Genomic DNA, 26411 nt, shown 5'->3' with positions numbered 1-26411 from the left:
CTGGATTCATATTTATCCATGACAGTACCATCTCTGACCGGGATTCCTCAAACAGCTTCCACCGCAATTGGGTCCCAGCCTCTCCAGCCCTCATGTCATCTGGCCAGATTTTTTTTTAAACCTTCCAATTTTTTTTTTTAAAAATCACCACAGGATACACACTTACAAAGCTGGTTATGATTTGGTTTCAGTTATAGAATGTTCCAACACTCATCCCTCCATCATTGTACATTTCCCACCACCAGTATCTCCAATTTTCCTCCAGCCACCCCCCACATCCGCTTTTCTTCTCTCCTTCTCCCTCTCCTTCTCCCTCTATCCCTCCTTTTGGGGCATTATGGCTTGCAATACAGGTACTGAGATGTCATCATGTTTGTTTCCTTACCTACTTTTAGCACACAGTTCTTGTTCAGAGTGATTGTTTTCAGCTATTGTCATAGTGGTTCCTTCTCTATCCCAGTTGCCTTCTTTTCTTCAATTAAAGAAGCTCCTAACACTTATAAAGTGATGTTTATCATCAAATTGATAATAATCTATAGCAGATATTTACAGAATAAACAGGCTAGTTTGGGGTGACAAGTATAAAAGAAAGTATGTTCAGTGAAATATGAATAATAGTTTTTAGTATTACAGAACTATAAGATAGGAATATATAATTACCCTTGAAATTCCAATAGATAAGAACAAATGACGCATTAGAATGCAAACAACTTTCTGTTATTCTTATGTAGACTATGAATCTATTTTTAGAAAAATTAAATGGAGGGTGTCAATGCATTAGTGAGCATTTATTTTTATAGAAAAAAAAGATGCATGGCTTTGACATTCAGGTATTTCACATGCTCGGTACTAAAATTTGGCAGAAATCCATGTTTAATGCATATCTTGGAAAGGGTTGGTCTCATAAATCAAGATAGAGCCTGCCCACCAGTACCGGCACGTAACATAGATCCCATAATGTCACAATCTCAAGGGCAAACTCCAGGAAGTAAGATTGATATCAAGTGTTTATGCCATTCATAAGGCTAAGCACAGGTGACAGTATGTAGTAAAATGAGAAATGCAAAGATTTTTTTCCCCAATTTGCATGTTTTCTTGAAACATGAATGTAATTTTCTACAGTAACCCCTTTCAACTTTATTTGTATGTCTAAATGCAGAAAGAGATTTATATATATGTATTGATAGATCTGTATGGATATATGGACATTTATAGATTTTTACACATATATATTATATATTTAATCATTATTAAGGTCTTGCCATTATAGCAGCTGTTTTTAAGTCCAAAGATAGGACATAGTGAGCAGTGAATAAACGTAACCTACTTTGAGGTGTGAGACACACTGAAATTCTTTATTGCAGCTTATAATGCCATCTTAAAAGAAAATTTCAAAACCATGCACATTAAAGGCGATGTTCCAATTCCACAGAATTGTTCAGTGCATTATTCAGAAGCCACATGTGCAAGCTGTTTGAAATGTTCAATGCTGAAGGCTCATTTAACTGTCTTTCTTCTCTTTGCAAAGTGATACCCTATTCCGTGTTCCATGCCTCTGGCTGTTATTTGGTATTTATAGAATCCCATCAGCATACGTGGAACTTTACCGAAGACATAGCAAAGATCAGTGTCAGAGACTGTAAACTATTTTCCATTCGATTTATATGAGCTTAATAAACAGTAACGGACCTGACTGGTGTCAAGCCAATAGAGTAGTAATGTAGCATGGAAATCACTCTGAAGTTTCAGATTTGGATAATTCTACTACTGGTATTACCAAATCCTGTAGCTTCTCTGGACAGTATTTTAAGAATACTTTGAAGTGCTTTGAGCTAGTAGGCAAAATGTTTTAACTCCCAAGGTCCATATTGCTTAGAAAAGCACCAAAGAACCTGCTATTCCTGAATGGTTTGTTCAGAGCAGTAGTGTTCAACTTAGACACCATAAACACTGCTATTCTAAGTAAGCAGGACATGAGAGTTTTAGCTCTGACACTGCAGCAATAGAGCATACCAGTGGATTGTCTCATGAGATGGTATTGCATTTCTAAACATCTTCCAATGGAAAATCTACTGTAAATTGCTTATGTTAGACATTTTTCTTGTTCTCTTTAGTCATTTTAAGTAAGAAAATGCCAAAGGCATGGCATTGAAATTTAGAATATTGGAAATTTGAGTGTTATGTTAATAAATAAAGGCTTTGTGAATTCGATACATCTTAAAGACACACACTTCTGATACATACTTAAGATAAAGGGAGTTTATTCCAAACAATAATTTGTTATGTAAGTGCAAATTATTTTTTAGGAAGAATGATTTGTGTTGTGGGAGAGATTTAGTGCCAAAAATAATGAATGTTGCCATCTTTAGAAGCCTGGTGCTGTATTTCTTTTTCTTTTTTGCTTTGGATACATGCCCTATAGTCTTTGGGGTGGACCCTCTTGTCACTTTACTGGGGATGGAGTTATCACTCTAGACAGTGCTTGGGAGACCATGTGGCACTGGAGATACAACATGGAGTTGCTCTCAACCCTCTGTCTCTCTCCCCAGACCTTAAGACATTTCTAAAAAAGGAAATTAACATCCATTGGATACCTATTACTTTCCCAAGCACCATCTCATTTAATTCCCAGAAGACCTCTCTGGTATTTTCTATTCTACTCAGTTATCAAATTATGTTTTTCACTTAACTGCTTGGAAAAGTAAGGCTTGAAAAAATCTGTAGACTATATATCAAAAAATAGTTACATATATTAAATAGATATTTATAAAATACATCCAAAATATTCATGGAGTAACTATTGCTCACTTCTTTTGATTTATTTTGCCTGTAGAAAAACCATGTGCTTTGTTTTGTTCTCCGGTTGGAAAAGAACAACCTGTTCTTCTGTCAGAAAAAGTGATGGATGGAACTTCTTGTGGATATCAAGGATTAGATATCTGTGCAAATGGCAGGTGCCAGGTAAGTCATTCTGTAGAGATAATTTCCATAATCAGGGGAGATTGTGTGAGTGTTGAGAAGATTTGGTCTAGTAGAAAAGGATGAAGAAAAGAGATAAACATAATAGAAAGGATGTTGATGTATTATTGACCAGATTGTCCTCTTCAGCTAATCTGACTTACTTTGAAACTTCATTTCTTCATTTTTATAATGAGTTTGAGCTTGATAATCTATAATAATCTGCTAGTAGTTGTGAGAATCTGAGAATTTGATTCTGTGGTATATGTATTATAACTATAAAATGATAATACTTCTGATATTGTCAAAACAGTCTGGACCAAAAATTTAAGGACATGCAATGCTCTATGACTTTTGTCTATGATGGGACAAAAACTGTAAATTCAGTCCTGTTACTTTCTTTTTCTTTTCTTTTTTTTTAAACTGGATAATAAAACCATCCAAAGTGTATTTATCCTTATACTGATTTTAAAATTTTTTTATTGAATATTGTGTGATAGATCATTACAAAGCCAGGAGATTTTAGTCACAAAAACTGCATATCCGAATTTTCAACTCCATGGTTGTGCTGGGGTTGGTTCATGAGCATGGCTCTCAGTGCTTCCAGGAGTATAGGGAAGTGGGGTGAGGTAGCACCTCCTGACTCTGAGGAAACCTGGCAATTTCAGTCACAAAACCCTCAGATCCAAATTTTCTTTTTTTTCTTTTATTTTTTAAAATTTTATTGAATCACTGTGAGATAGTTACAAACTTTCATGTTTGGGTTACAATCACACAATCATCCCTCCACCAGTGCACATTCCCCACCACCAATATCCCCGGTATACCCCCCCTTTCCCACTGCCTCCACGGCAGACAGTATTCCCCATACTCTCTCTCTACTTTTGGGCATTATAGCTTGCAACACAGACACTGAGAGGTCATCATGTTTGGTCCATTATCTATTTTCAGCACACATCAGATCCAAATTTTCAACAGGTTAATATCTCCCTGATAGTGGAGTCTGGCCAGGGTCATGGTAACAATTTTTTTGTGTGTGGGGGAGAAAGTGGCTTAGAGCAGCTCTGCTTGCACGGGCACAGGATGACCATCCCCCCCTCTGATTTACCCTGGTCTGTTCAGCCTTGTGTCAGTCCAAGATTAACGTTGGCTTTTGATCTCTTTTGAGATTTACTTATGAGTCTGTGAAGCAAGGCCTCTGAGTCAGAGGTGGTTTGTGGGTGTGGCTCCCCATACCTAACTTTTGGCTGTTTAATTCCTTGGGAAACTTGGTCCCAAGCTGTTGTGGTCCAGCCAGAGGCACAGCAGCAATTTTGGAGTTCCAGGAAGCCTAATGGCACCATCAGGCTGTTGATGCACTTGCCCCACGGGTATAGGTTGACCTGCTGGAGGGACTGCATCCCCCTATTGCTTTCTAAAAAGTAATTTCAACAGATTTAAAGCAACAGATTTTCAAATGGAAATCTATTTTTCTTGTCACAATTAAACATTTAATCTGATTTTCTCTTTTAAAAACTTAGTCTTAGGGCCGGAGCAATAGGACAGTGGGTTGCCTTGCGCACGGCCAACCCGGGTTCAATTTTCGGCATTTCATATGGTTACCCAAGCACCACCAGGAGTAATTCCTGAGTGCATGAGCCAGGAGTAACCCCTGTGCATTGTCGGGTGTGACCCAAAAAGTAAAAAAAAAAAAAAAAAAGTTACTCATTACCATGTATACATATGCAATCCATCTATCATTGTCATAAGTACTATAATGCATAATAATGATAATTCATTTATCATTATTATGCATTATAATGCATAATATATATACACATAATATATATACATAATGGATATACACACATACAAAATTCATTTGTCTCTGGGAAAGTAGAAATTCAATTAGAGAACGAGCAGCTTTGTGAAAAAATTAAAGCTGGAAACCAGGAGTTACTGGTCATAGTCCTACTACTGTCTCAGATTGGCCTTCCCTAGAAGATGAATGTGCAGGAAATTGAATTCCAAGTGCTTTCCTAGTATCTCTGTAAAAGGGTCAGGATTGGGTTCAAGGAGAAACTGAACTGCGATGTAACTATAAAACCTCTGCTATCTATAAAACTGATTGCGCACTTATCTATGCATATTTGTTTTTCAGAACCATATGTTATACAATTAAAGCTTTTAACTTCATTTTAACATTTTATGTAAATCTGTCCGATTAGTATCTTGAATGAATTTAATTTTCAAAAAGAATTATTTTTCTTGTGGTATATGCCAAATGCAATAGCCTAGAATTGCTATGCTTTTCACTTAACAGTGCCATGGAAGCCAGATCTTTTACAGAGACCCCAGTTAGACATTAAAGTTATGGCAACAACAACAAAATTTCTGCACCGGTGCTAAGTGAATTTGAAGACTAAAATTAAATTAAAGGTCTATGAAATAGAGTGTGACTTCTGACAGCTTTGGGATACTTGAAAAATTCTGGCTTTTTGACTAAAATGTTTCATTGAGACTTTCAGTATAATTAAAAACGTGCCTCTTTCACACACCCCTTAATCCCCCCCACTTTGACAATCCTCTCTATATACTGGGTTTGGCAGATTAGAGCATTTTACTTTATCACAAAATATATAGCACTGAAGCCAAATATAGAATTTTGAACTTGTTGAATGCACTAATGAGCATAGTTGAAAATTGACAGTGTTCAGAGGCAGGGTGAAGGAAATAATCCATTCCAGCTCTAAAATAGTAACAGCGATGTAATGCAATGTATGTATGGTGGCTGCAGTGAATAATACTGTATTATAAGTGGCAAATTGCTAAATGTGTGGGTTTTTAAAGATTTCATCACAAGGAAAATAATATATGTAGTGGATATTAACTAGACTTAATGTGATGGTAATCATTTTATGGCACCTATAAACATTAAGTAGTTTAATGTTACACTCTTGAATCTAATATTATGTTCAGTGTCAGTTATGCCTCAGTTAGAGGAAAGAAAAGTAAATCTAGAGCTTTCTGCTGGTGACCCCACTTGGCTCTATAACCATTATAGAATAGGTTAAAGAAAGTATGATTCCGCCCTGGTTATCTCTGTCAACAGCTTAACAGTGGCATTTTAGTTTCTGCCACCAGAGAAATGGTCTTGCCTGCTCTGTGGAATTGCTCTATTTTTGAACTCATGTGAGACTATCTTTCCTAGACACTAGAAAAAAAGTATGAAATATTTTCATTGTATGCAACTAGATGTGATTATAGACATATGTCTAACCCTAACCTTTTTTGTTTTCAAGACATAATATTCCAATTATTACAATTCAAAACAAAAAAATCCCTAAGAAGTAAACAGGTTTAAATTTGTTTACTATTTAACTACTTAATTTTCATACTCTGATCTTTTACTTCCATACAAGCTGAATGCTGGGGATGGAGCAATGAAATGAAAGTGCTTCTATCATTTACACTACTTTAATCTCTGCTACTTTTTTTTTGGTCATTTGTAAGCTAAAAAACAGTTTTTCCTAACTCTAGGGATCCCCAATTTTTTTTTAGGCTCCTGCTGAGTGAACTCTTCCCCTGCCTTTGTTTTGAATATTTCCTGTGGTGGCTACCTCTTTCATCCAGACACATTTTCTTCATTTCTTCCTGGATAAGCTTTGACTTGCAGATCAGAAAGGAATGCCCAGGAAGGCATTGTTTTGTCTACCTCTTGACACCAATAGCAACACCCCCATGTCCCTTGACAAAAGGATCAGAGGAAAAGATGCTATGTTATGCAGGTTTAAATGAGATGAATGTCCCTAGACATTCATCCTACAGCTGCACTTTATAATCTACTCATTTCCTCCCATCAGAAGATCTCATTTTCCTATTTAATATATCTTAAGAGCTCCTTTAAAATAATTGTGATACTTGTTATAGATGGATGTCATTGATCATGAGAAATTGTATGATCATTTCCGTTGTTTCTAACAATACTGACAGATTAACTTCTGCCCTTTGAGTATGCACAGCATTGTAAAATCCGGTCATGTTTTGTGAGTGAATATCAAAAGAGACTAGCATATTTATTATGTAAGAACCTATGATTTAGTCTCAAAAGATTCACTTTAACAGAATTCTTAAGTGAGTAAATAAAAAATGAACTCACCACTGTTCATGCTTTCTAATAGCTGCCACAGGATGTGAGTGGTTGTCAGATCCCTGTGCTGCAAGCCAAAGAAGACAAGGATAGAGTTTGTAAGCTACAGTGAAAACAAACATTCATATATGCTGTTCAGAAAACTTGTATCCAGCATTTGTTTTGCAACCACTTTAGAAGCAAATTCATCCAGATAATGAATTCTATGCTGAATTGAATCAGTTAGATTAATCATGTAATATTTAATTGAAATATAATTTCCTTCAGGATGTATATATAAATTGCATCTGTCTCAATATTTTTATGATTTTCCTTTAGTTACAATTTTTTCTTTAATATAAGGAAAATGGCTGGAGATATAGTACAGTACAGGGGTTCAGGCATTTGCCTTATTTGCTGTTGACCCCCAGTGGCTCATGTCGTCCCCAAACACTGTATAATGCTCCTGAGCACTGAGCCAAGAGTAGCCGGCCTCTGAGCACCACCAGATGTGACTCAAGTCCCAAACCCTCTCCCCAAATACTCTCATCACTATCCTGCAATTTTCAGTCACTTGATCATCTTTGAAATGAATCTGTTGAATTCATTTGCAACGGAGAATACAGCATTTTATGTATCTGTCAGTTGAATATACAACTATAGAGACTAGACTTGTCCTAAACTAGTGGTTCTAAAAGAAAACTACAAAGACAAATGACTGAGTTGATATTGAGCTTTTCATCTTCTCATTACAGAAGGTTGGTTGTGATGGCTTATTAGGGTCTCTGGCAAGAGAAGATCATTGTGGGGTATGCAATGGCAATGGAAAATCATGCAGAGTCATTAAAGGAGATTTTAATCACACCAGAGGAGCAGGTAATTTTTTTAAAATTTTATTTTAATTAAAGCACTGTGATGTATAGTTGTTCATAGTTGAGTTATTTAGACACAAAATGTTCTAGCATGGATCCCACCACCAGTGTCAACTTCCCTCCACTAATGTTTTAAGGTTCCCTCCCCTACCTCCCTACCTCCAGGCTTCCATCTAGTCAGGCACCTTTTTAAGGTTAGTTGTTTAAGTTTGGGTCTGATGATTCTGGTGTTGTTTACTCTGCAGTTTTGATATTCAATTCTATTATTCCTTAACAACCCACATGTACCTGAATCTCCTAACCCCTGCTTCCTTATTCTTTCTCATCTGTCTCCTCTCTAACCCTCACTCAGTTTCTTTCAGGAGCAGATAATTATTTATTTTTAAAAATTAATAATTCAAACAGCTTTTGAAAAGGGAGATCACTGAGTTCAGAAATCACTGTTCTGATTCTAGTGAAGACTTTTGTAGTGGGTATTGGACAGTTTTTCTTGATGATATATAATACATGCAATAAGAGCCAAAAATCCCAACTAGTCCATTTCCCAATAATGAAAACATGAAGTCATCTGTTGTGCATTTAATAAGTTGGGGCAGCAAGGGAATAATCGAATTTGCATTGGCTAATGTTATCAGTTTCTACAGACATTTATGACAAAGCATAACATTCAATGGAATATTACGATTTATAACAGCCTACAGCAATGACAAAGTATTAATCTTCAGGTTTTCAGCTTTCGGCTTTCGTTATTCTTATTGTTTTTACTAAATGCAAAGGAAGTACAATTTTGGAAAGAGTGTGAGTGCTGTTGCATAGCGAAAACCCTACAAGGAAATCTGAAAGTGTGAGTTGCTATTCCAGATTATTAACAACAGCTAGCCATACTTTCTCGTTTTGCTTCCTCATCTATCAGTAACATTCAGGAGAAAGGAGAATGAAATAGCTCTCAATAATCTATATGGTGTTCATTTTAAAATACTACTACACGCCAAAAGTGGTATCATCCTACTAAAAAATAATGCACATAAAAATATGTACTTTTCACCCAGAAAATACTTTATATTCAGGTCCTCAGGTTTACCTAGAAAGAGCAAGTATTTCTGCATTGATATTACTGCCTTACCTGTGTGACTCTTGAATCGGCATATTATTTGTGATTTTATTCTCATCATCAAGATACTTATTATGAACTTCAGCATTTTATAGTTTCAAACTCCTTTCTTGTCCATTAGACCAAAACAAAATGAATAAGAGTAAAATTGCTATGTATTTAAGTATAAGAACAAGTCACTTAGATATGTCTACTGACAAAAACTGAATTCTAGATAAAGGAAATTTGTTCAGAAATTAAAACTAGACACAGCTCCTTGAAGTTGATGGCAAGCCCTTTCAAAGGCCCCCGCAGAATTAAAAATGAGTGGGCTCAAAGATTTCAAAAACTCAAAAATAATGAATGCCTTGGGTAAATTGCAGAACCAAATCTCAGTCTCCAAAGCTTGTGAAAAAACTGACAGGTCATACAAGTCGAAATCTGTCAGAACTCATTTAGAAAAATCCTATTTTCCTGTAGCTGACTCCCCAGTGTTGCACTTTCAACTGAAAGGTACACTTACAATCAGCTTTTCTGCTTGGTTATGATGAGAAAGGTTTTTATAATACAAAAGTTCAAATAGTCTGGAAGATGGAAGGAAGAGCTTTAATATACCAGAACTTTTAAAGAATACTCTGATCTAATTAGTAAATGTGCATGAAAATAGTTCATTGAAGAATACTGATTCATATTCAGGATTGGTATGTTTAATTATAATCACTCTTCCTCCCCCCTCCCCCACTAAACTTATAAGACAGAAATATTGGTAAAATAATTAGATGCTTTTCATTCTGTCGGCACTTGGGTGAACCTGTTTCCTCCTCCCCAAATTCTACTTCAAACTCATTTTCACTGTCCACCTCTGGTTCATTTGTCAATTTGCTACAGGTAAATTAGGTTTACAGCATTTGTCATATGAAAAACATCTGAAACGCCTATGGCATTAGAACTAATATTGCAGAAGCAAGTTCCTGTCAGTGGCTCACAGGGAAGAGAGTAGGAATCTTTGCTCAGGAGCTGAGATCCCAGCCTTTCTCCAATATGTCTCACACCAACGTCTCTTTCCTTCTCCAAGCTATTACATTAGTAAGAAGCCTTTTCCAGTTTTCTTACATTAGTTCACTAAACATTCTTCCTCCAGTGACTTACATTTAAGAATATGGCTCTGTCTACTTCCTCTTTGCTTCATTAAGAAGATTGTGACATCTGAGGGCTAAGTCTTACACAGCACTTGATCTCAGTTCTTGAGTCAGTTTTCAGTAACATGCTCCCCGAATCATCTCCATCTACCTCTTAACCTCTAATGATGACTCCTTTAGGAACACTATAGTATCCATGGGACGTAGTTCAAACCACGTTTGGAAATTTTTTGTCATTGATCTTTCTTTCCCCACTAGACCATAAACTCAGTGAAGAGAATGGTCATGGGTATTTTTGTTCAGCACTGTTTTCTCAACAACCAGCAGAGCACATGATCCGTTAATATTGCTAACTTTATACCCATCAAATGTTGCATTGTTGAGAATTTAAAAAAAATAAAACCTTGTGAGTGCTTAGTATATCAGGCACTTCATCTATTTGTGACTTTAGGAATTTTGTGTTTCTTTTCCTTTTGGATTTTCAGTTTCTCTTGAGACAATTTTATGTTTATAGTTTATAGACTTCCTAGAATTTCTAAAAGGAATTTCAGTCTTATTTTAGTCCAGTTGGCCATGACATGGTATATAGTGTCTGAAGAACACACGTGCAATCGCATATGGGAATTTTCAGTCCCTGTGCTCTATTTAGCTGGCTAAATCATTTTTGTTGGAGCTAGAAAATAAACTCAGAGCGTTTAGGGGCTTTTTCTTTTTCTGAGTGCATTTATCATGTCTTTCATTGTACCTTTTCTAGCCAGAGTATAATTTATTTAAAGAAATTTTTATGGTAAATTGTATGTTTGTCCAGTTGTGGAATTATATAATTAATGACATGCATTTTAAAATGACATAAAATGTGTTACTCTGAGTGTTAGAGGTGATGGTGTGATTCTGTAGGAAACACATGCTTTTAGGTTTTTCTGGTCCTGTGCTTTTACGGCAGTAGGAGAATCACAGCTTCAGTTTTTTTTAACTCCTTTTAATCTGCTTATTTTTATTTAGGGTCCACACCCAGCAAGGCTCAGAGTTACTCCTTGCTCAGCACTCAGTAATTATTCCTGGCAGTGCTTGTGGGATCACATCAGATGCCAGGGATAGAACCCAGATTGACCAGGTGCAAGGCAAACACCCTGCCCTACCCATTGTACTAGCTCTCTGATTTCTCATGTGTTCTATTTATGAAGTATAGTAGCAGAAAATGCAGTGTATTAGAGAGATGTGAGTTAACTGACCACTGACAATGCAGTATTGAGAAGAGTAATTTTTTCTCTACCTTTATTTTCTCATTCATAAAATAGGAAGTGTACTATCTACCTAGGGTGATATTGTTGTGATTAAATGAAATAGTTTAAAGTACCTACCATAATGATTAGCATATGTAGCACATGTTTAAAACATAGCATTTATTATTTCTACTAGGAAGATTTGAAATTAACATTTTAAGATAGCTGACTAAGAACTGTCTTTCTGGTAATAAAATTGGATTTTCTATGTATAAAGAAATATGTTCATAGACCAGAGAGATAGTATAGTGGATAGGGTGCTTGCCTTGCATGAGGCTTACACGGGTTCAATTCCTGGCACCACATATAAACCCCCAAACTCCACCAAGATTTATTCCTGAACACAAAGTTAAGAGTAAGCCCTGACCACCACTAGGTGTGACCCCCAAAACAAAAAATGTCCAAATTAAGAACAATTTTTTTAATTTTTAAATTTTATTTTCATAAGATTATTCGCATTGATTACATTCAATATTTCAACACCAACCCCACCACTATTACACCTTCCTACCACAATTCCTTTGAATTTTCCCCCACCAAAGAACAAATTTATAACAGTGATATAATAAACATTATTCTGGGCTAGGGAGATAACTAAAAGAGTAGGGGCATATGCTTTATATTCAGGAGATGTAGGTTCAGCCCCTGGTACCACATGTTTCCCAGAGTATGATTCCAAAAGAAAACATAACTATATTCCAACTTTCAAGCTCAAAGATAGCTAACAATGAAGTCATTAACTTTTTTTTTTCTTTTTGGGTCATACCCAGCAATGCACAGGGGTTACTCCTGGCTCTGCACTTAGGAATTACTCCTGGTGGTGCTCAGGAGACCATATGGGATGCTGGGAATGGAACTTGGGTCGGCTGCATGCAAGGCAGATGCCTATCCGCTGTGCTATCGCTCCAGCCCCTGAACTCATTAACTTTTAAGTGCTCATTCTCATTATGCTAAATGGCTTATGTGAGGAAAATTAGGTAGCTGCTCATTCATTGGTTTTCTTTATCCAAATATTTTTGTTTAACCTTTTCCTTTCTTCCTTAAACTAAGTCCAACTCACTCATCTTTGGTAATTTGTTAACTTATTTTGATTTTGGGACCACACCCAGCACTGCTCAAGACTCCTGGTTTTAGCACCAGGATCACTCCTGGTTGGCTTGTGGGACCATATCGGCTGCCAGGGATCAAAATCAAGTTAGCCATGGGCAAAGCAGGCAACTCTCTGGGCCCCTTAATTGTCTTTTTAGCTATCCTAATCAATCAATGGGGAATTGGCTTAGGTATAACTATAAACATAGATATAACTCTGGTACTAATGCTCAACATACCTCTGAAAGTACTCTAAATTCAAACAGGACTTTTGCAATAGCTGCCTCTATTTTTCTGTCTACTATTCTTATTGTATGTCCTGAAATTTCATATTCTTTCCTGCACTTCATAAATTCATTTCCTCAGAGATAGGTGGCAGCCTCTTGATTATGAGATCTAGCAGTTTCTACTTAATCACCTTTGCAGTTGAAGTCACCACATGTTTTCATATATTTGACAATCAAACTTCTTCTTGAGATATTCTAACTCATAGGATGCCATGCTGCTAAAATATACCTGATCAGCACCTAATCGTGATTATTCTTTCTTTTTACTCTTTTCCCATCTGTGTCCAATCTCTGTTAAACACTATGACCATCTGAGATTAAGTAGCTTTTCTTTATACCCCTTAAGTGACCATTCTTGTGAAGATAACTCATAAAGGTACATTGTACTCTATTCTTTTTCTGGAGCTCCAGATGTCTTACAGTTCTTGTTAGCTGTTTACTCAGAATGTTACACAGTTTCCATACAAGCCACAAAGCAGAAATTGACTGCTTTGATGTCCTTGTCCCTATAGATGATGAACCATCCTCATGAAAATAATGACATATTGCATCCAATGCTTGTTTCCCTGTTTGCAATTAGTTACCAAGTTCATAACATTTGCTTCCTCATGGTCACTTCTGAATTTTGTACTTTTGCCCATCCTGGGTTTTTTATATTAGATTTCTGCCATGTTCATTTATAACTATATTACTGGGCAACCTCATACTATTAGATAAATCTTTTTCAAACCAGTATATAATGACCAAATTCTTGGTAAGGTTGCATCAAGCTACCAATTAATTAATTCAGTGTCTTAGATGGGCATTTAAGTACTTTATTTAGCTTTGGTTTTGGGGTACACTGTTGGTGTTTGGGAGTTATTCTTGGTTCTATGCATAAACATGACCTCTGGCCATGTTCAGGGGACCATATAAAATGCTGGGATCAAACAGGTCAAGTCACATGGAAGACAAGTGCCTTAATTCCTGTACTATCTCTGGCCACTTAAACTCTCTTGAGTAGCAATGTTTTATATCTTCTTATTCTTTTGTGGGTGGGGGTGAGTGCTCATGGCTTACTCCTGGCTCTGCACTCGGGACTTATTCCTGACAGTGTTCGGGGAACAATATGCTGTGCCTGGGGTCCAGCTGGAGTCTACCACATGGAAGATGAGCCCCTTCACACCTGTCCTAGTTCCCTGGCCCTCTATTTTTTTCCTTGTCAAAATATTTTATGTGCTACTTAAAATATATTTTAAGTGCTTAGCTTCAGAAACAGTGAACATATCCATCTATTGTTCTCCATCTATTGTTCCTTTCTTTATATGCTTTCTATATTTTCCTCTGCTTTACCTTAATTTGGGGGAATGGGGTCCCAAGCAGTGCTCAGCAGGCCCAGGGCCATTTATGGTAATACCTGGCCAGTCAAGCTGGTGATTCAGTGCTTGGTACTGAGGATGTGGTGTTGTTTGGACTTTATAGTGCCAGGGACTACCAGGGCCACCAGGTAGAGCTTAGAGACATCGCGGTTCTACCTGGTGTTATTCAGTAGGTCTTGCAGTGCCAAGAGTCCAGTTGGCACTGGACTTGTTAGCCATGTGCTCTAATGGTTGAACTATCTCCCAGGCCCCTTCTTTGAAGGTAGATTATCCATTTACTTCTTTGTGAAACAAAGTTAGGGAGTCGGGAGAAGGAAGTCATAAATCTAGGTAAGACACTTGCCTTGCAAGCGGCTGACCCAAGTTCTATCCCTAGCACCACAATATTGTCCCTACAGCACTTCCAGGAGTGATCCCTGAGCACAGAGCCAGGAGTAAGCACTGAGAACCACCTAGAGTGGCTCCAAACAAACCAAAAATAGCAATGATGCTTCTGAGTAGTCTTGTAATTAGTCAAAGTAGACAGTTTCAGGTACATTTGGCTTATCCTCAATAGGGATCTAACCCTATAATCTTGCATTTCATCTTTTTTATACAACATTGAAACTCTATTTTGCTCATTTATATATAGTAATTATGCTTTGTCTTTTCATTCAATTGAAACTCAATGAATGTAGCAAGCAATTATCTACCCTGACTTCTTTTTGTTTGTATTTGTTTTGGGGGTGCCTCAGCCAGCGGTGTTCAGAGCTCACTCCTTACTATGCTCAGGAATCACTCCTGGTGAGTCTTGAGGAAAATTATGGGATGCCAAGGATAGAATCCAAGTTAGCCTTGTGTAGGGCAAGTGTCCTCTGGCTATACTAGTTCTCCAGTCCTTCCCTGCAGGATCTCAATATAAACAAATAGGCACTTAGTATTTGTTTCAGTTTGCACTGATGCCTCTTTTGTTCATGTAACAGATGCTAGCTACTGCTGATGGGGCTGTATAGTAAGTAGGGCTCTTGCCTTGCATACGGCCGATCCAGATTCATCCCTGGCATCCCACGTGGTCCTTCAGGCACTGCCAGAAGTAATTTCTGAGTGTATAGAGCCAGAAGTAACCTCTGAGCATTGCTGGGTGTGGGCCAAAAACTAAAACATAAAAAAAGATGCTGCTTTGTATGTTTTTTTTTGTTATTGAAAATGGTTAAATTGAGTAAGTGTTCATGAATGGAAATTATGATTCCAGAAACACATGCTTCTAATTTCAGACACTGCCACCAGAGGGGTGTCTGCTACCATTTGGTAAGCTACACTAATTGTAAACAGTTTCAGGAATTCATAAAATCAATCGGAGACATCTCTGGGATGAACAGTTGAGCCTTTTAAAAAGTAGCCTTCACATTAAGAGTTTTATCAGGTATCTGCGGTTACATAGAGTAATATTTAATATCACTGATATGTTAGTTTAAAACAGAGAACCATTCAGGCAAAGATGGGTGTCTGCTCCATCGCCATTCTATACTAAAGGAAGTCTGGGTTTTGAATTTTTCTGCACTCTCCTTATGCCACTTAAGCTTACTTTGTTTAAAGCATTACATTCCTAACATGTGTTGAAACCCTTTTCTAAGAAATGCTTATTGTGCCTTGCATAGAAGCTTCAAGTGAGACTAGATTGCTGATGGCACTTCTACTAACTCTGGCTCCATTTCAAGGCTTTTGTTAATCTTCACGGGGTTGGGGGTTTACTCCTTCCTCTTATCTTATGAGCACCTACTCCAGGAACTGAGCAGGCCAGCTGTATTTCCTGCAGCTGTACTTCTGTCTTCCTCACACATTCTAACTTACCACAGTGCCCAGAGCAAAGTGTGCTGTAATTTGTGCTGATCCAACGTCATCCTCTTGTGTTTCGAACTTGCTATCCTATTGTGCTTTTTCTCTCTTTACGATTCCTAAGACACCATTGAGATTTTTTTTTTTCTACATAAAACATTTGCCTGTTTGTCCTTAATGTTTGACCTGTGGACTCCACAACTTTGAAGATACTTCACTTAAAATTGTGACAACTTTTACACATAAACTTTCCCCCCTTTCTAGAGGTATTGAAACACCAAAGACAAAAGACAAAAAAAAAAGGCAAAAGGCAGTTAAAAAAAGACATTGGATTAAAACCCCAGATTTATTTCATGATTATTGACTCTTCCAGGTTATGTAGAAGTTTTGGTAATACCTGCTGGAGCAAGAAAAATCAAAGTTGTGGAGGAAAAGCCTGCACATAGCTATTTAGGTAAGTTGGTTACAGACATGACCAAATAAATGCATTGTGAGCCCAGATAGCTGTCCAGAGAGTTCCATGAGGCAGAGGAAATTGATTTGTTTCTTGTTGCATATTTGGATAATTCAGGGAGCACCTTTTAGTATATCAAAGAGGAATTTCTGCCCTGCTCTTGCAGGAATTTCCTAGGAGCAAAAGCGATTTGGTTGTGTATATTTTGGGGAGTTTGGGAACTAGGAGTTGGGGGATGAGGGGTGTATATTTACTCATTATATATTTACTCCGATGACAGTTTCTCTTGATGCACAAAAGTTTCAGTATTTCTTCACATATCAATCCTTTTTTCTTTCATATAATATTCCTTTCTCTCTTTTTTTGGTTTTGGGGGTCACACCTGGCAGTGCTCAAGGGCCACTCCTGGCTCTGTGCTCAGGAGACCATGCAGTAGAACAGAATAAATCCAGGTTTCCTTAACAGGAATGTCCTTGGCTGTTGAGCTACTTCTCCAGCTCCCTTTGCATATTTTCAAATTAGATTAGTGGCTGATCTTGTTGTTGATGATCAGTTTTATAAGTTTGCTATTCTGGATATTACTTTTAAAAACATTTTATGTTAAAAATATTTACTGCCATTTGTTGTATATTTACTCTGATGAAAGTTTCTTTAGATGCACAAAAGTTTTAGTTTTCAGAAAAATCTTTTTTTAATTTTATTTTCTATATCTTTGGTTTCATAAATAAATCATTGCTAATTCCAGTGCCATGAAGCTTATGTTTTCTTCCAAGAGTTATAGTTTCAAGTTTCACATTGATTCATTTTGTGTTAATTTTTGTATAAGGTCTTAAGAGTCCAGGTTCATTCTCTTGCATGTGGATACACAATGTTTACAACCCCATTGGTGGAAAGACTCTTATTTCCCACTGAATTGTCTAGGCACCCTTGTCAAAAATCCTTTCATCATAAACACAGAGGCTTAATTATATTCTATTTATCTGTGTGTCTTGTCAGTTCTATGTTTTTATCACTCTTTTGATTATTGCAGCTTTCTTATGTTTTGAAATTGGAAAATACAATTTAAAGTACTCTCCTTTTCTAAATTGTTTTAGCTCTTCAGGAACACTTGAGAATCTGAATACATTTTATGATAGAGGTTTTGGTAGGGGTTGCAGTGAATTTGTTGGCAACTTTGTTTAATGGTAATATGTTAATAATGTTAAATCTTATAAGCCATGAACATAAGTTTTTATTTATTTATTTATTTATTTATTTATTTATTTATTTTTGGCTTTTTGGGTCACACCCAGTGATGCTCAGGGGTTGCTCCTGGCTCTGCACTCAGGAATCACTCCAGGCGGTGCTCAGGGGACCATGTGGGATGCTGGGGATCGAATCTGGGTCAGCCACATGCAAGGAAATTGCCCTACCCGCTGTGCTATCACTCCGCCCCCATAAATTTTCATTTATATATGATTTTTTAAAAAAGTTTTCATTGTATTGTATTTTTTATTTTATAAAATATGCAGCTCCTTGATAAACAAGTGATCAAGGTTTTCTTTTGCATAGCTATCATAAATTGTATTATTTTCTTATTTTTCTTTTTAGATTGTTTTAGTTAAGAGTATAGAAATGCTATTTTTGCTTGTCAGCATTAGTTGTTGGGCCACACCAGGCAGTGTTCAGAGCCTACTCTTGGCTCTGCATCAGGAATCACTCCTGGCAGTGCTCAGATTGGGGAGTTCATCATATGGAGTACCAGGTATTGAATACAGGCTGGTCTCGTGCAAAGCATAAGCCCTGCCCACTGTACTCTCTCTTCTGCCACTTGCAACTGATTTTGTGTGTTACTTTTGTATTCTACTACTTTTCTGAATTTGATCTAACAAGTTTTCAAATTAACAAAATATCGTTTGTTTTCCTCCTGGGACATTTTAATTATCAACTAGTTTTCTTACTGATAGGCTAATTTAGAACTTCCATTTTTTTGTGTGTGGTTCAATCTTGGTAAGTTTCGTATTTCTAAAATTTTGATTTTTTCATTTAGGTTATCTAATTTGTCCATTTATATTTGTTCATAAAAGTTTCTTTTAATGCTTCTAATTTCTGCAGAATCTATTGTGGTCTTTCAGTATTTTTTTATTTTAGGCATAAGTATTCTTTTTCTGCTTACTAGTCAATTTAAATTTTTACCAGTTTTATTAATCAACTTCTGGTTTTATTTATTTTATCTATTATTTTTCTGATTTATGTTTTATTTATCCCTAATCCTTATTTCTTTTTCTGATAACTTTTAATACATCATGTTTTCAGGGACTGGAGTGATAGCACGATGGGTCGGGTGTTTGCCTTGCACACGGCCAACACGGGTTCGATTCCCAGCATCCCATATGGTGTCTTGAGCACTGCCAGGAGTAGTTCCTGAGTGCAGAGCCAGGAGTGACCCCTGTGCATCGCCAGATGTGACCCAAAAACAAACAAACAAAAATACATTATGTTTTCATTTCCATGTGTCTTAGGATTCTTTCTAATTTCCGTTGTGCTTTTTACCTTTGGTTATTTAGTGTTTAATGTAATTTTTCACAAAATAGTGAGTTTTACTTTTTCTGTTACTGATTTTAGTTTGATCCAAACATTATTTAGTTTTGGATCACAAACAACAACTTGTATAATATCTGTTACTTGGGACAGGTATTATTTGAGAGGCTACTGTTTATTCTAATACCTATCCAAAGTTTGTTATAGATCTCATTTTTCGTGAACATCTACTTTACCATTCCAATATGATGTCATTTCTTTAAATCTATCACTTCTCTCCATCAGCATAGTGACTCCTAATGAGTCATTCCCTTTTCTATTGTCCTGCTTTATTTATAGCTTTTGCCACTGCCTAGTTTTCATTTTGTTTTATTTCATCCTATTTTCTTTTGTTTTGGTGTACTATCTTTTGTTTCTATGTACTATCAATTTCCATTGTAAATCCTTGCAGGAGAGGATTCTGTCATTTTGCATAAACTGTATCTACAGGGACAGAGACTGACAGTAAGATGGTCTGAGAATAATAGACTTTTGATTGAATTTATATGGAAATAATTGCATATAATTTATATAAGATGTATTAATGTCATTGTTATTCTCACCCCGTTGTGCATCAATTTGCTCGAGTGGGCACCAGTAATGTCTCATTGTGAGACTGGTTGTTACTGTTTTTGGCATATCAAATACACCACTAGTAGCTTGCCAGGCTTTATCGTGTGGGCAAGATAGTTGGCAGTTTGCTGGGCTCTCTGAGAGGGGTGGAGGAATGTAACCCGGGTCTGCTGCATGCAAGGCAAATGCCCTACCTGCTGTGCTATCGCTCCAGCTCCCAAAATATATTATATAACTTAAAATTATTATATGGAACAGCCATTATACTCATTTACAAACCATATCTCTATGAGGTTGGAACCATCAACTTTCCAATTTTCTAAACCAAAACAGGAGTTGATGTTTCTTGCAGGGACCCATATCTAAAATGCTGAGATTTTAGATTTGAACTCAGGCGATACGGTCATAGTATCTGGATTTTAGATGTTGAGTCATAATCTCGCTTTTTTAATTAAGAGAACTTTTTGTGTGATGTCCTTCTACATGGTCATCATGAGACCCAGGGTCCACTCATGGTGATATTCGGCCAATTGGACTGGTGGTTTCAAAACTCTGGCCCTGTGGTCTAGACTAGTAGGGCAACACCCAGGAGTGTTCATGGTGGTTCCATAGCTACACCAGGCAGTTCATAACTGAAATAATAAAATAAAAAAAAAGAAAATAGTGATGGGGCCAGAAGATAGTTGTTAAGGAAGGCACTTGCATGCAGCCCACCCAGGTTCAATCCCCAGCACTGCAAATGGTTCCCCAACCCTCGCCAGGGGTATTCCCTAAGTATAGAGCCAGGAAAAATCCCTGAGCATCACCTACTGTGGCCCCCCAAAAATGTTGAAGCAAGGATGCAAAAATGAAGACAAAAACTAGCTACTTAATCTGGACAGGGGAATAAAGAATAGGGAAACCCCACTGGCTTCTAAAGATTTTAAAGTTGAAGTGGTGGAACTTGGAGGAAAAAGTGTGTGTGATTATCTAGAGATAAAAATTCCAAAATGCCTTATATATTCATGGTTTAAATAAATGGTCAAGTAATAAGGCCATTACTCAATGAGGATTCGTGGATAAGGTGCAAACTTAGAAAAAAAGAAATAATACAAGATTAAAACCCTAGATTTCAAGGCTAAGGAATGATAGAGAAAAGATACCATAAATCATATTTTCTAAAAGCTCCTTTGGGTGTAGAAAGGAAGTTAGTGAAAATCATCATCTGAAATAATGTTAGCAAAAAGAAAATAGATCATTTTTTGGCAAACTAATCATTCTTTAACAAATTAACTTGTCTACATGAAACTATATATTATCTCATAAGAGACATTTTATCCCCTCCCAATACAATTATTCTTTTTCATTGCTCTTGCTTTAACCTTTTCCCATATGGAATCATTATCTTCTTTTCTAAAGATTGTGGCTTTGCTATTTTGTTAATAATTTATCACAAACCCTTAAATGGGGAAAACTTCAGGCAGAGCATATATCTTCACAAAATCATTGTAATTTTGTGATTTAAAAATCCAGAAATGGTCTTCTGGATCGACTTCCCTTGCCTGCTGTCTTAATGCAGCCTACGATGAAATAGCACCCCAGTGAAAACAATTCAAAATGTTAAAATGCAGAAAGAGGAAAAATATACACTTTTAACTTGATCTCTGAATGGGCAAGAAATTAAAGAGCCCTCAAATGCTAAAAGCAAGTGAGAAAAGGAAGCCTAAGTATTAGGTTGACTGGAGCCCACTTATGCTTAATCCTGGGGACCAGCGTAGACTTTCAGAGTCAGGGATACTTTAGACAGAAAGCAGAGCCCTCAGCTCTTTCCACAGGGGAACCTATAATAGGAAACCCCCCTGTATTAAGCAAGGACACCCAAGGACTGCAAGGTCAGTGCCAAGGAGAAGTGAAATGTTTTTGTACCTTGAAAGAAGAAAGGAAATGTGTCTTAGAAAATCAACCTCTAGGAGAAGTTGTTGTCCAAGAAAAATGCGGCTGTGTTCTGCACCACCCATTTTCCTATAAAGTTCAAAGCTCTGAAAACACAACATTGACTTTCAGTTACCAAGGTAGCAGGAATGCAAATGCAAGTCCTCTTGGAAATCTCATATCTTTAAAGGAATTCTATCCAGTCCAACAACTAGAATTTTAGAATAAAAAATAAATGTTCAAGAAACTCAAAAGAGAGAAAGATAGGTCAATGGGCTGGAGCACAGCTTTGCATGCAGGAGCCCCAGTCTCTGACACCACATGACCCCCCTGAAGCACTGAGCACAAAGTAGCTCCTGAGAACTATAGTATTTGGCTCTCCACCTCCCCCACAAAACACACACCAGAACAAAACAATACAAATAATAAAATCTGAATTAGAAATAACTGTATTGCGTACAGATCCCATATAAGTAACTATGATTAAGTTGAAATGTATAAAATTGTGATTTCAAAATCAAAATAAAGACTATGACTGTAAATTGGCTAAGCATGCTTTTAAAGAACCAAATACCATTTTTTAAATGAAATATGTCAACTTCAATCAATAGTAATAAATATAGGAGAAAATATATATCCAGTGGGGAGAGAAGAAATAAAATAAGAAGGTATAAATAAATCAAATCATTCCAGTAATAAGACCTGAAGAGACAGTAGGGTGAGTAGGGCACCTGCCTTGCACATAGCCGACCTGAGTTCAATTGCCAACTGTGCATGTAATTCCCTAAGCCCTGCCTGGAGTGATCGCTGAGTGCAGAGCCAGGAGTATGCTCTGGGGACCACCAGGAATGGACCCCAAACAATCAACTTAAAAATCCAGTAATTTAAAACAAGGAGTTTAATGATCCAAATAGGGTGTGAAGGCATCAAGAGTTCCTGGGGACTGGAAGAGACAAAGATAAGCATGGCCCTGGCTGTGGCAGAGAAGAGCAGCATGGTGGCATGATGGTGATCATTCCCAAAGACTGGGGCTTATGCTAGCCTCTGAAAATATAGACCCGTTCATAGAAAAATGGATTAAAAGTTGTTTTTTGTTGGGGGGGGTCACGTCTGGCGATACACAGGGGATACTCCTGGCACTGCACTCAGGAATTACTCCTGGTGGTGCTCAAGGGGCCATATGGGATGTTGGGAACCGAACCTGGGTCAGTTGCATGGGAGGCAAACGCCCTACCTGCTGTGCTATTGCTCTAGCCCCGAAAAATGGATTAAAAGTTTTTAACGAAACACTGAAGTGGATACTGATCTGTGATGCTGACTTATTAATTCATTGAATTTTGTGACCTCCTTTCTAGCTCTCCGAGACACAGGAAAGCAGTCTATCAATAGTGACTGGAAGATAGAACACTCCGGAGCATTCAACTTAGCGGGAACCACTGTCCATTATGTAAGACGTGGCCTGTGGGAGAAGATTTCTGCCAAAGGGCCCACGACATTGCCTCTCCACCTCCTGGTATGAGGGCATGAGTCATTTTGCCTAGCTACTTCTAGTGCCAACTTTCTCATTATGCCTTCTCTACTTGTTTTCTCTACTTGTTTTCTCAAAGTTTAATTTGGCTTCTTAGCATTTTTATCAAAAATTTGCTTTAAACCTTGATTTCTAAAGATGAAAATTGACAAGAAGAACAGAAGTTTTGTGGATACAGAGTAGAGATAAATCACAAGGCACTAGAAACCTCTTTCTAGTGTACATGTTTGTTCACCAGAGTGGATGTTCGTAAAAGAGTTCATAGCATTTCATACATTCATGAGCATTCTATAAAGTGATTTTGATAAAAAAACTATTATCCTCAGAGAAAATATTTCATAAGTTTACCTAAAAGTGTTTCCAACTATCTGCTTCTATTTTTTTTTTATTTTTCTTTTCGATCTTTTTTTAAATTTTTTTATTTTGGGTCACACCTGAAGGTTCCCAGGACTTACTCCTGGCTTTGCTCTCAGGGGTAACTCCTAGCAGTACTTGGAGAACCATATGACATGTGGGGTATCTAACCCAAGTCAGTCATGTATTAGGCCAAGTACCTTACCCACTGTGCTCTCTTTATCCCCTTTTCTATGTTTTTGCAAGGTTGAATGACTCCTGCTGAAAACTGTAAATGTTTGAATGCTTGGGATAAGTTCCTTTACTGTGAAGTGAAGCACTAGCAGAGAACAAAGGAAAAACAGCAACACAGTGTGGCTCTAGGCCCAAGCTGATGGCAGGTTCTCATGCCCTAGTTTACCATGACCTTAACTTCTCGTGAGAATAGCTTAGAATCTAGAGGACCAACTCCTCAAGTGGTGTATTTCTGTCTTAGTGGTAAACTCTAAAAATCACACTCTTCTACACTTGTTTAAACCCATACATGACACCAATTCTAGGGCCAAGGCATAGTACAGTGAAAAGGGTGAAGGGTGTTTGCTTTGCATGTGGCCGACCTGAGTTCAATCTCTAGCACCTCATATATGTTCCCTGAGACTGCCAATAGTGATCCCTGAAAACTGAACCAGGAGTAAGCCCTGAGCACTGTGGGTATGGCCCCACAAGCAAAACAAAACAAAAATTCTAAAGTATCACCAACAGACTAGTTGGAGTGTTTGGTTCCCACATTACTTAATACCTTTGTATGTTTTAAGCTGAATTTGTTGCCAACTAGAGACATCTGTGTTACTAGTCTAAGAGCCAAAGGTTGAAATTATTTATTGACCCATTTGACTTCCCTGCTTTAATGTGCCTGTACATACATGGGGTTCCTGTTTAAATGCTCATTTGGAGTCATTTGATCTTGGGTAGAACCCAAGATCAGCCTTTCTAATAGCACAGCCCAGGAGGGTCCATGGATCACATTTCAGTTAACAGTGTTTTATGTAATCACAATCATTGCATGACCAATAAGGACAAAGGGAGGCAGTAGAGATATAGTGTCCTTTTGCTCCTACCCTTAATGTTACTACTAGTATGAGTAGTCAAATAATAACCCACCAAAGAGCCACTCACTGTCCAAAAGTTTATTACAGCATTTAAGCCTCAAAATGACCCTGTGTGGTATGATTTATTCTTACTCCACTTTACAGAATTAAAAAAAAACAATGTGAGGATGATGTGTACCATGCCTTCAATAAGTTTTATTTAACTATGAATGAGCTACATAAGCTACCGAGAGTATTCCGCCCGCAAGGGAGAGCCTGGCAAGCTTCCCATGGCGTATTTGATATGCCAGAAACAGTAACACAAGTCTCACAATGGAGAAGTTACTGGTGCCCACTCGAGCAAACCAATGAACAATGGGATGATAGTGCAGTGCTACAGAGCTAGGTATTAATCTGATACACATCTTACATATGCATATTTTTGGAATTAGATATCCTTAAAATATAAGTATTTTATATTTCAAGTAATTAATTGGCTTAATAATTATTTGAATAGTTGTGTACCCCCCGCCCCGTGTGCCTTTGAATTCTATTATTTAGTTTGAATTCGAAATGCTACCCTGGGACCAAGGCCATCTGAGGGGTAAAAAGAACTAAACAAACATTCTGTGACTCATAAGTGGCTCTTTTGATGATCTTAGTTATTTATAATAACATCATCAACAGCAAACATATTTTTAATGATTGGTTTGCACAAAATGCCATTCGGTTGCCAGATTATATGAATATAACATAGACTTTTTTTGTGAAACAATGCTGATTTCCTGGACTTCTAATTCAAGCTTCATTTTAATTTTTAAAACATTATATGTGAGACTTCATTCAGTGTCAGGCACAGGGAGTTTCCTTGCTACACAAGGTTTAATAGAACTGGTAATTATTTAGGTTTTTCCTGGAAGCATGAAGTATAATTAAAGTCAGTGAACTATGTCTAAAAGAAGCCATCTATATGACCTGGATTTGCTCAGTAATCCAAGGGAAACTGCACTTCTAAGATATTTTTCTTTAATGACTATCACAGATTGAAAGCCTGTACTGACTTTTGAAAGGCAATCCCTTCTGCTGCCATACTTCACTCTGCCCCTCAACTGACACACGGTCACACTTTCCTTCTTGCAAAGAAATCTGCCAGGTTCAAATGGTTTCAGAAAGACCCAATGATTTTGTAGCCAATGTCTCTATTTTAAATGGCACTAGATATTTAAGGATAACCTAACCTTTTATTAATAAAATGGTAGTTTATTAGGGGAAATATGTGTATTTTCATTAAATTAAGTTGGCAGATAGCAACTAGTTCTAGGTTCATTTTATTAATTTTAAAACTGTAATAATCTGGTTGTGGTTATAAACAAGGTAAGTCAATATCTCTTTTCTGGCAATATCAAATGCTGTTTTTGAAAGCCAAAATAAGCACTTTGATGTACTTAAAATTAGTACCCATATGTTATACATGTGTAAATTGAAAAGCTGTATTTTGATTATTGATATAACTGATTTATAATGCCATCAAACTAGTTCCCCCATCAACATGTTGAAATATGTCTTAGTATTTTTGTTGATACATTGAACAGACTCTTGAAAAGAGGTAAAGAAAATGTAATAGTAGCCTTTTAGTTCTTAACCTTGTGTTCATGGATATTTTTCCTTAAAGTATAATTAGCATCAGGACTTTGGAGATATTAGAGGGATTAGGGTGCATGCCTGAGACCTTAATTCAATACCAAGCACCATATGGCCATTGAGCATTTTGTTGGCTGCTGGTGACCCCCAAGGACCTCCAGGATGTCTTTCATGGTCTTCAGTATTGCAAGGCTCAAGCAGCACCACATCTTCAGACCTTAGCATTCAACCATCTGGTCAAGCTGGTTAGCTGAAAAATTGCCAGAAGTTCTCTCCAAGGTCCCTGAGCATTGCTTTGGAAGTCCTCTCTCAAAAATGAAAGTTG

At 37.1% G+C, this 26411-nt stretch overlaps 1 protein-coding gene across 1 annotated transcript in view; it reads left to right on the top strand.

The window, feature by feature from the left end:
• The window catches only part of ADAMTS19 (ADAM metallopeptidase with thrombospondin type 1 motif 19), a 218235-nt gene that overhangs the window by 141508 nt on the left and 50316 nt on the right, over positions 1–26411 (top strand). The window contains exons 14-17 of the mRNA XM_004609957.3: positions 2834–2961; positions 7822–7942; positions 16373–16453; positions 22852–23009. Of these exons, the coding sequence (XP_004610014.3) occupies positions 2834–2961; positions 7822–7942; positions 16373–16453; positions 22852–23009 (488 nt within the window). The remainder of the gene's footprint in view (positions 1–2833; positions 2962–7821; positions 7943–16372; positions 16454–22851; positions 23010–26411) is intronic.

Source organism: Sorex araneus, chromosome 6 (assembly GCF_027595985.1).
Source record: "Sorex araneus isolate mSorAra2 chromosome 6, mSorAra2.pri, whole genome shotgun sequence".
In the NCBI taxonomy this organism is placed as follows: domain Eukaryota; kingdom Metazoa; phylum Chordata; class Mammalia; order Eulipotyphla; family Soricidae; genus Sorex; species Sorex araneus.
This window is presented reverse-complemented; position numbering and strand designations above follow the sequence as displayed.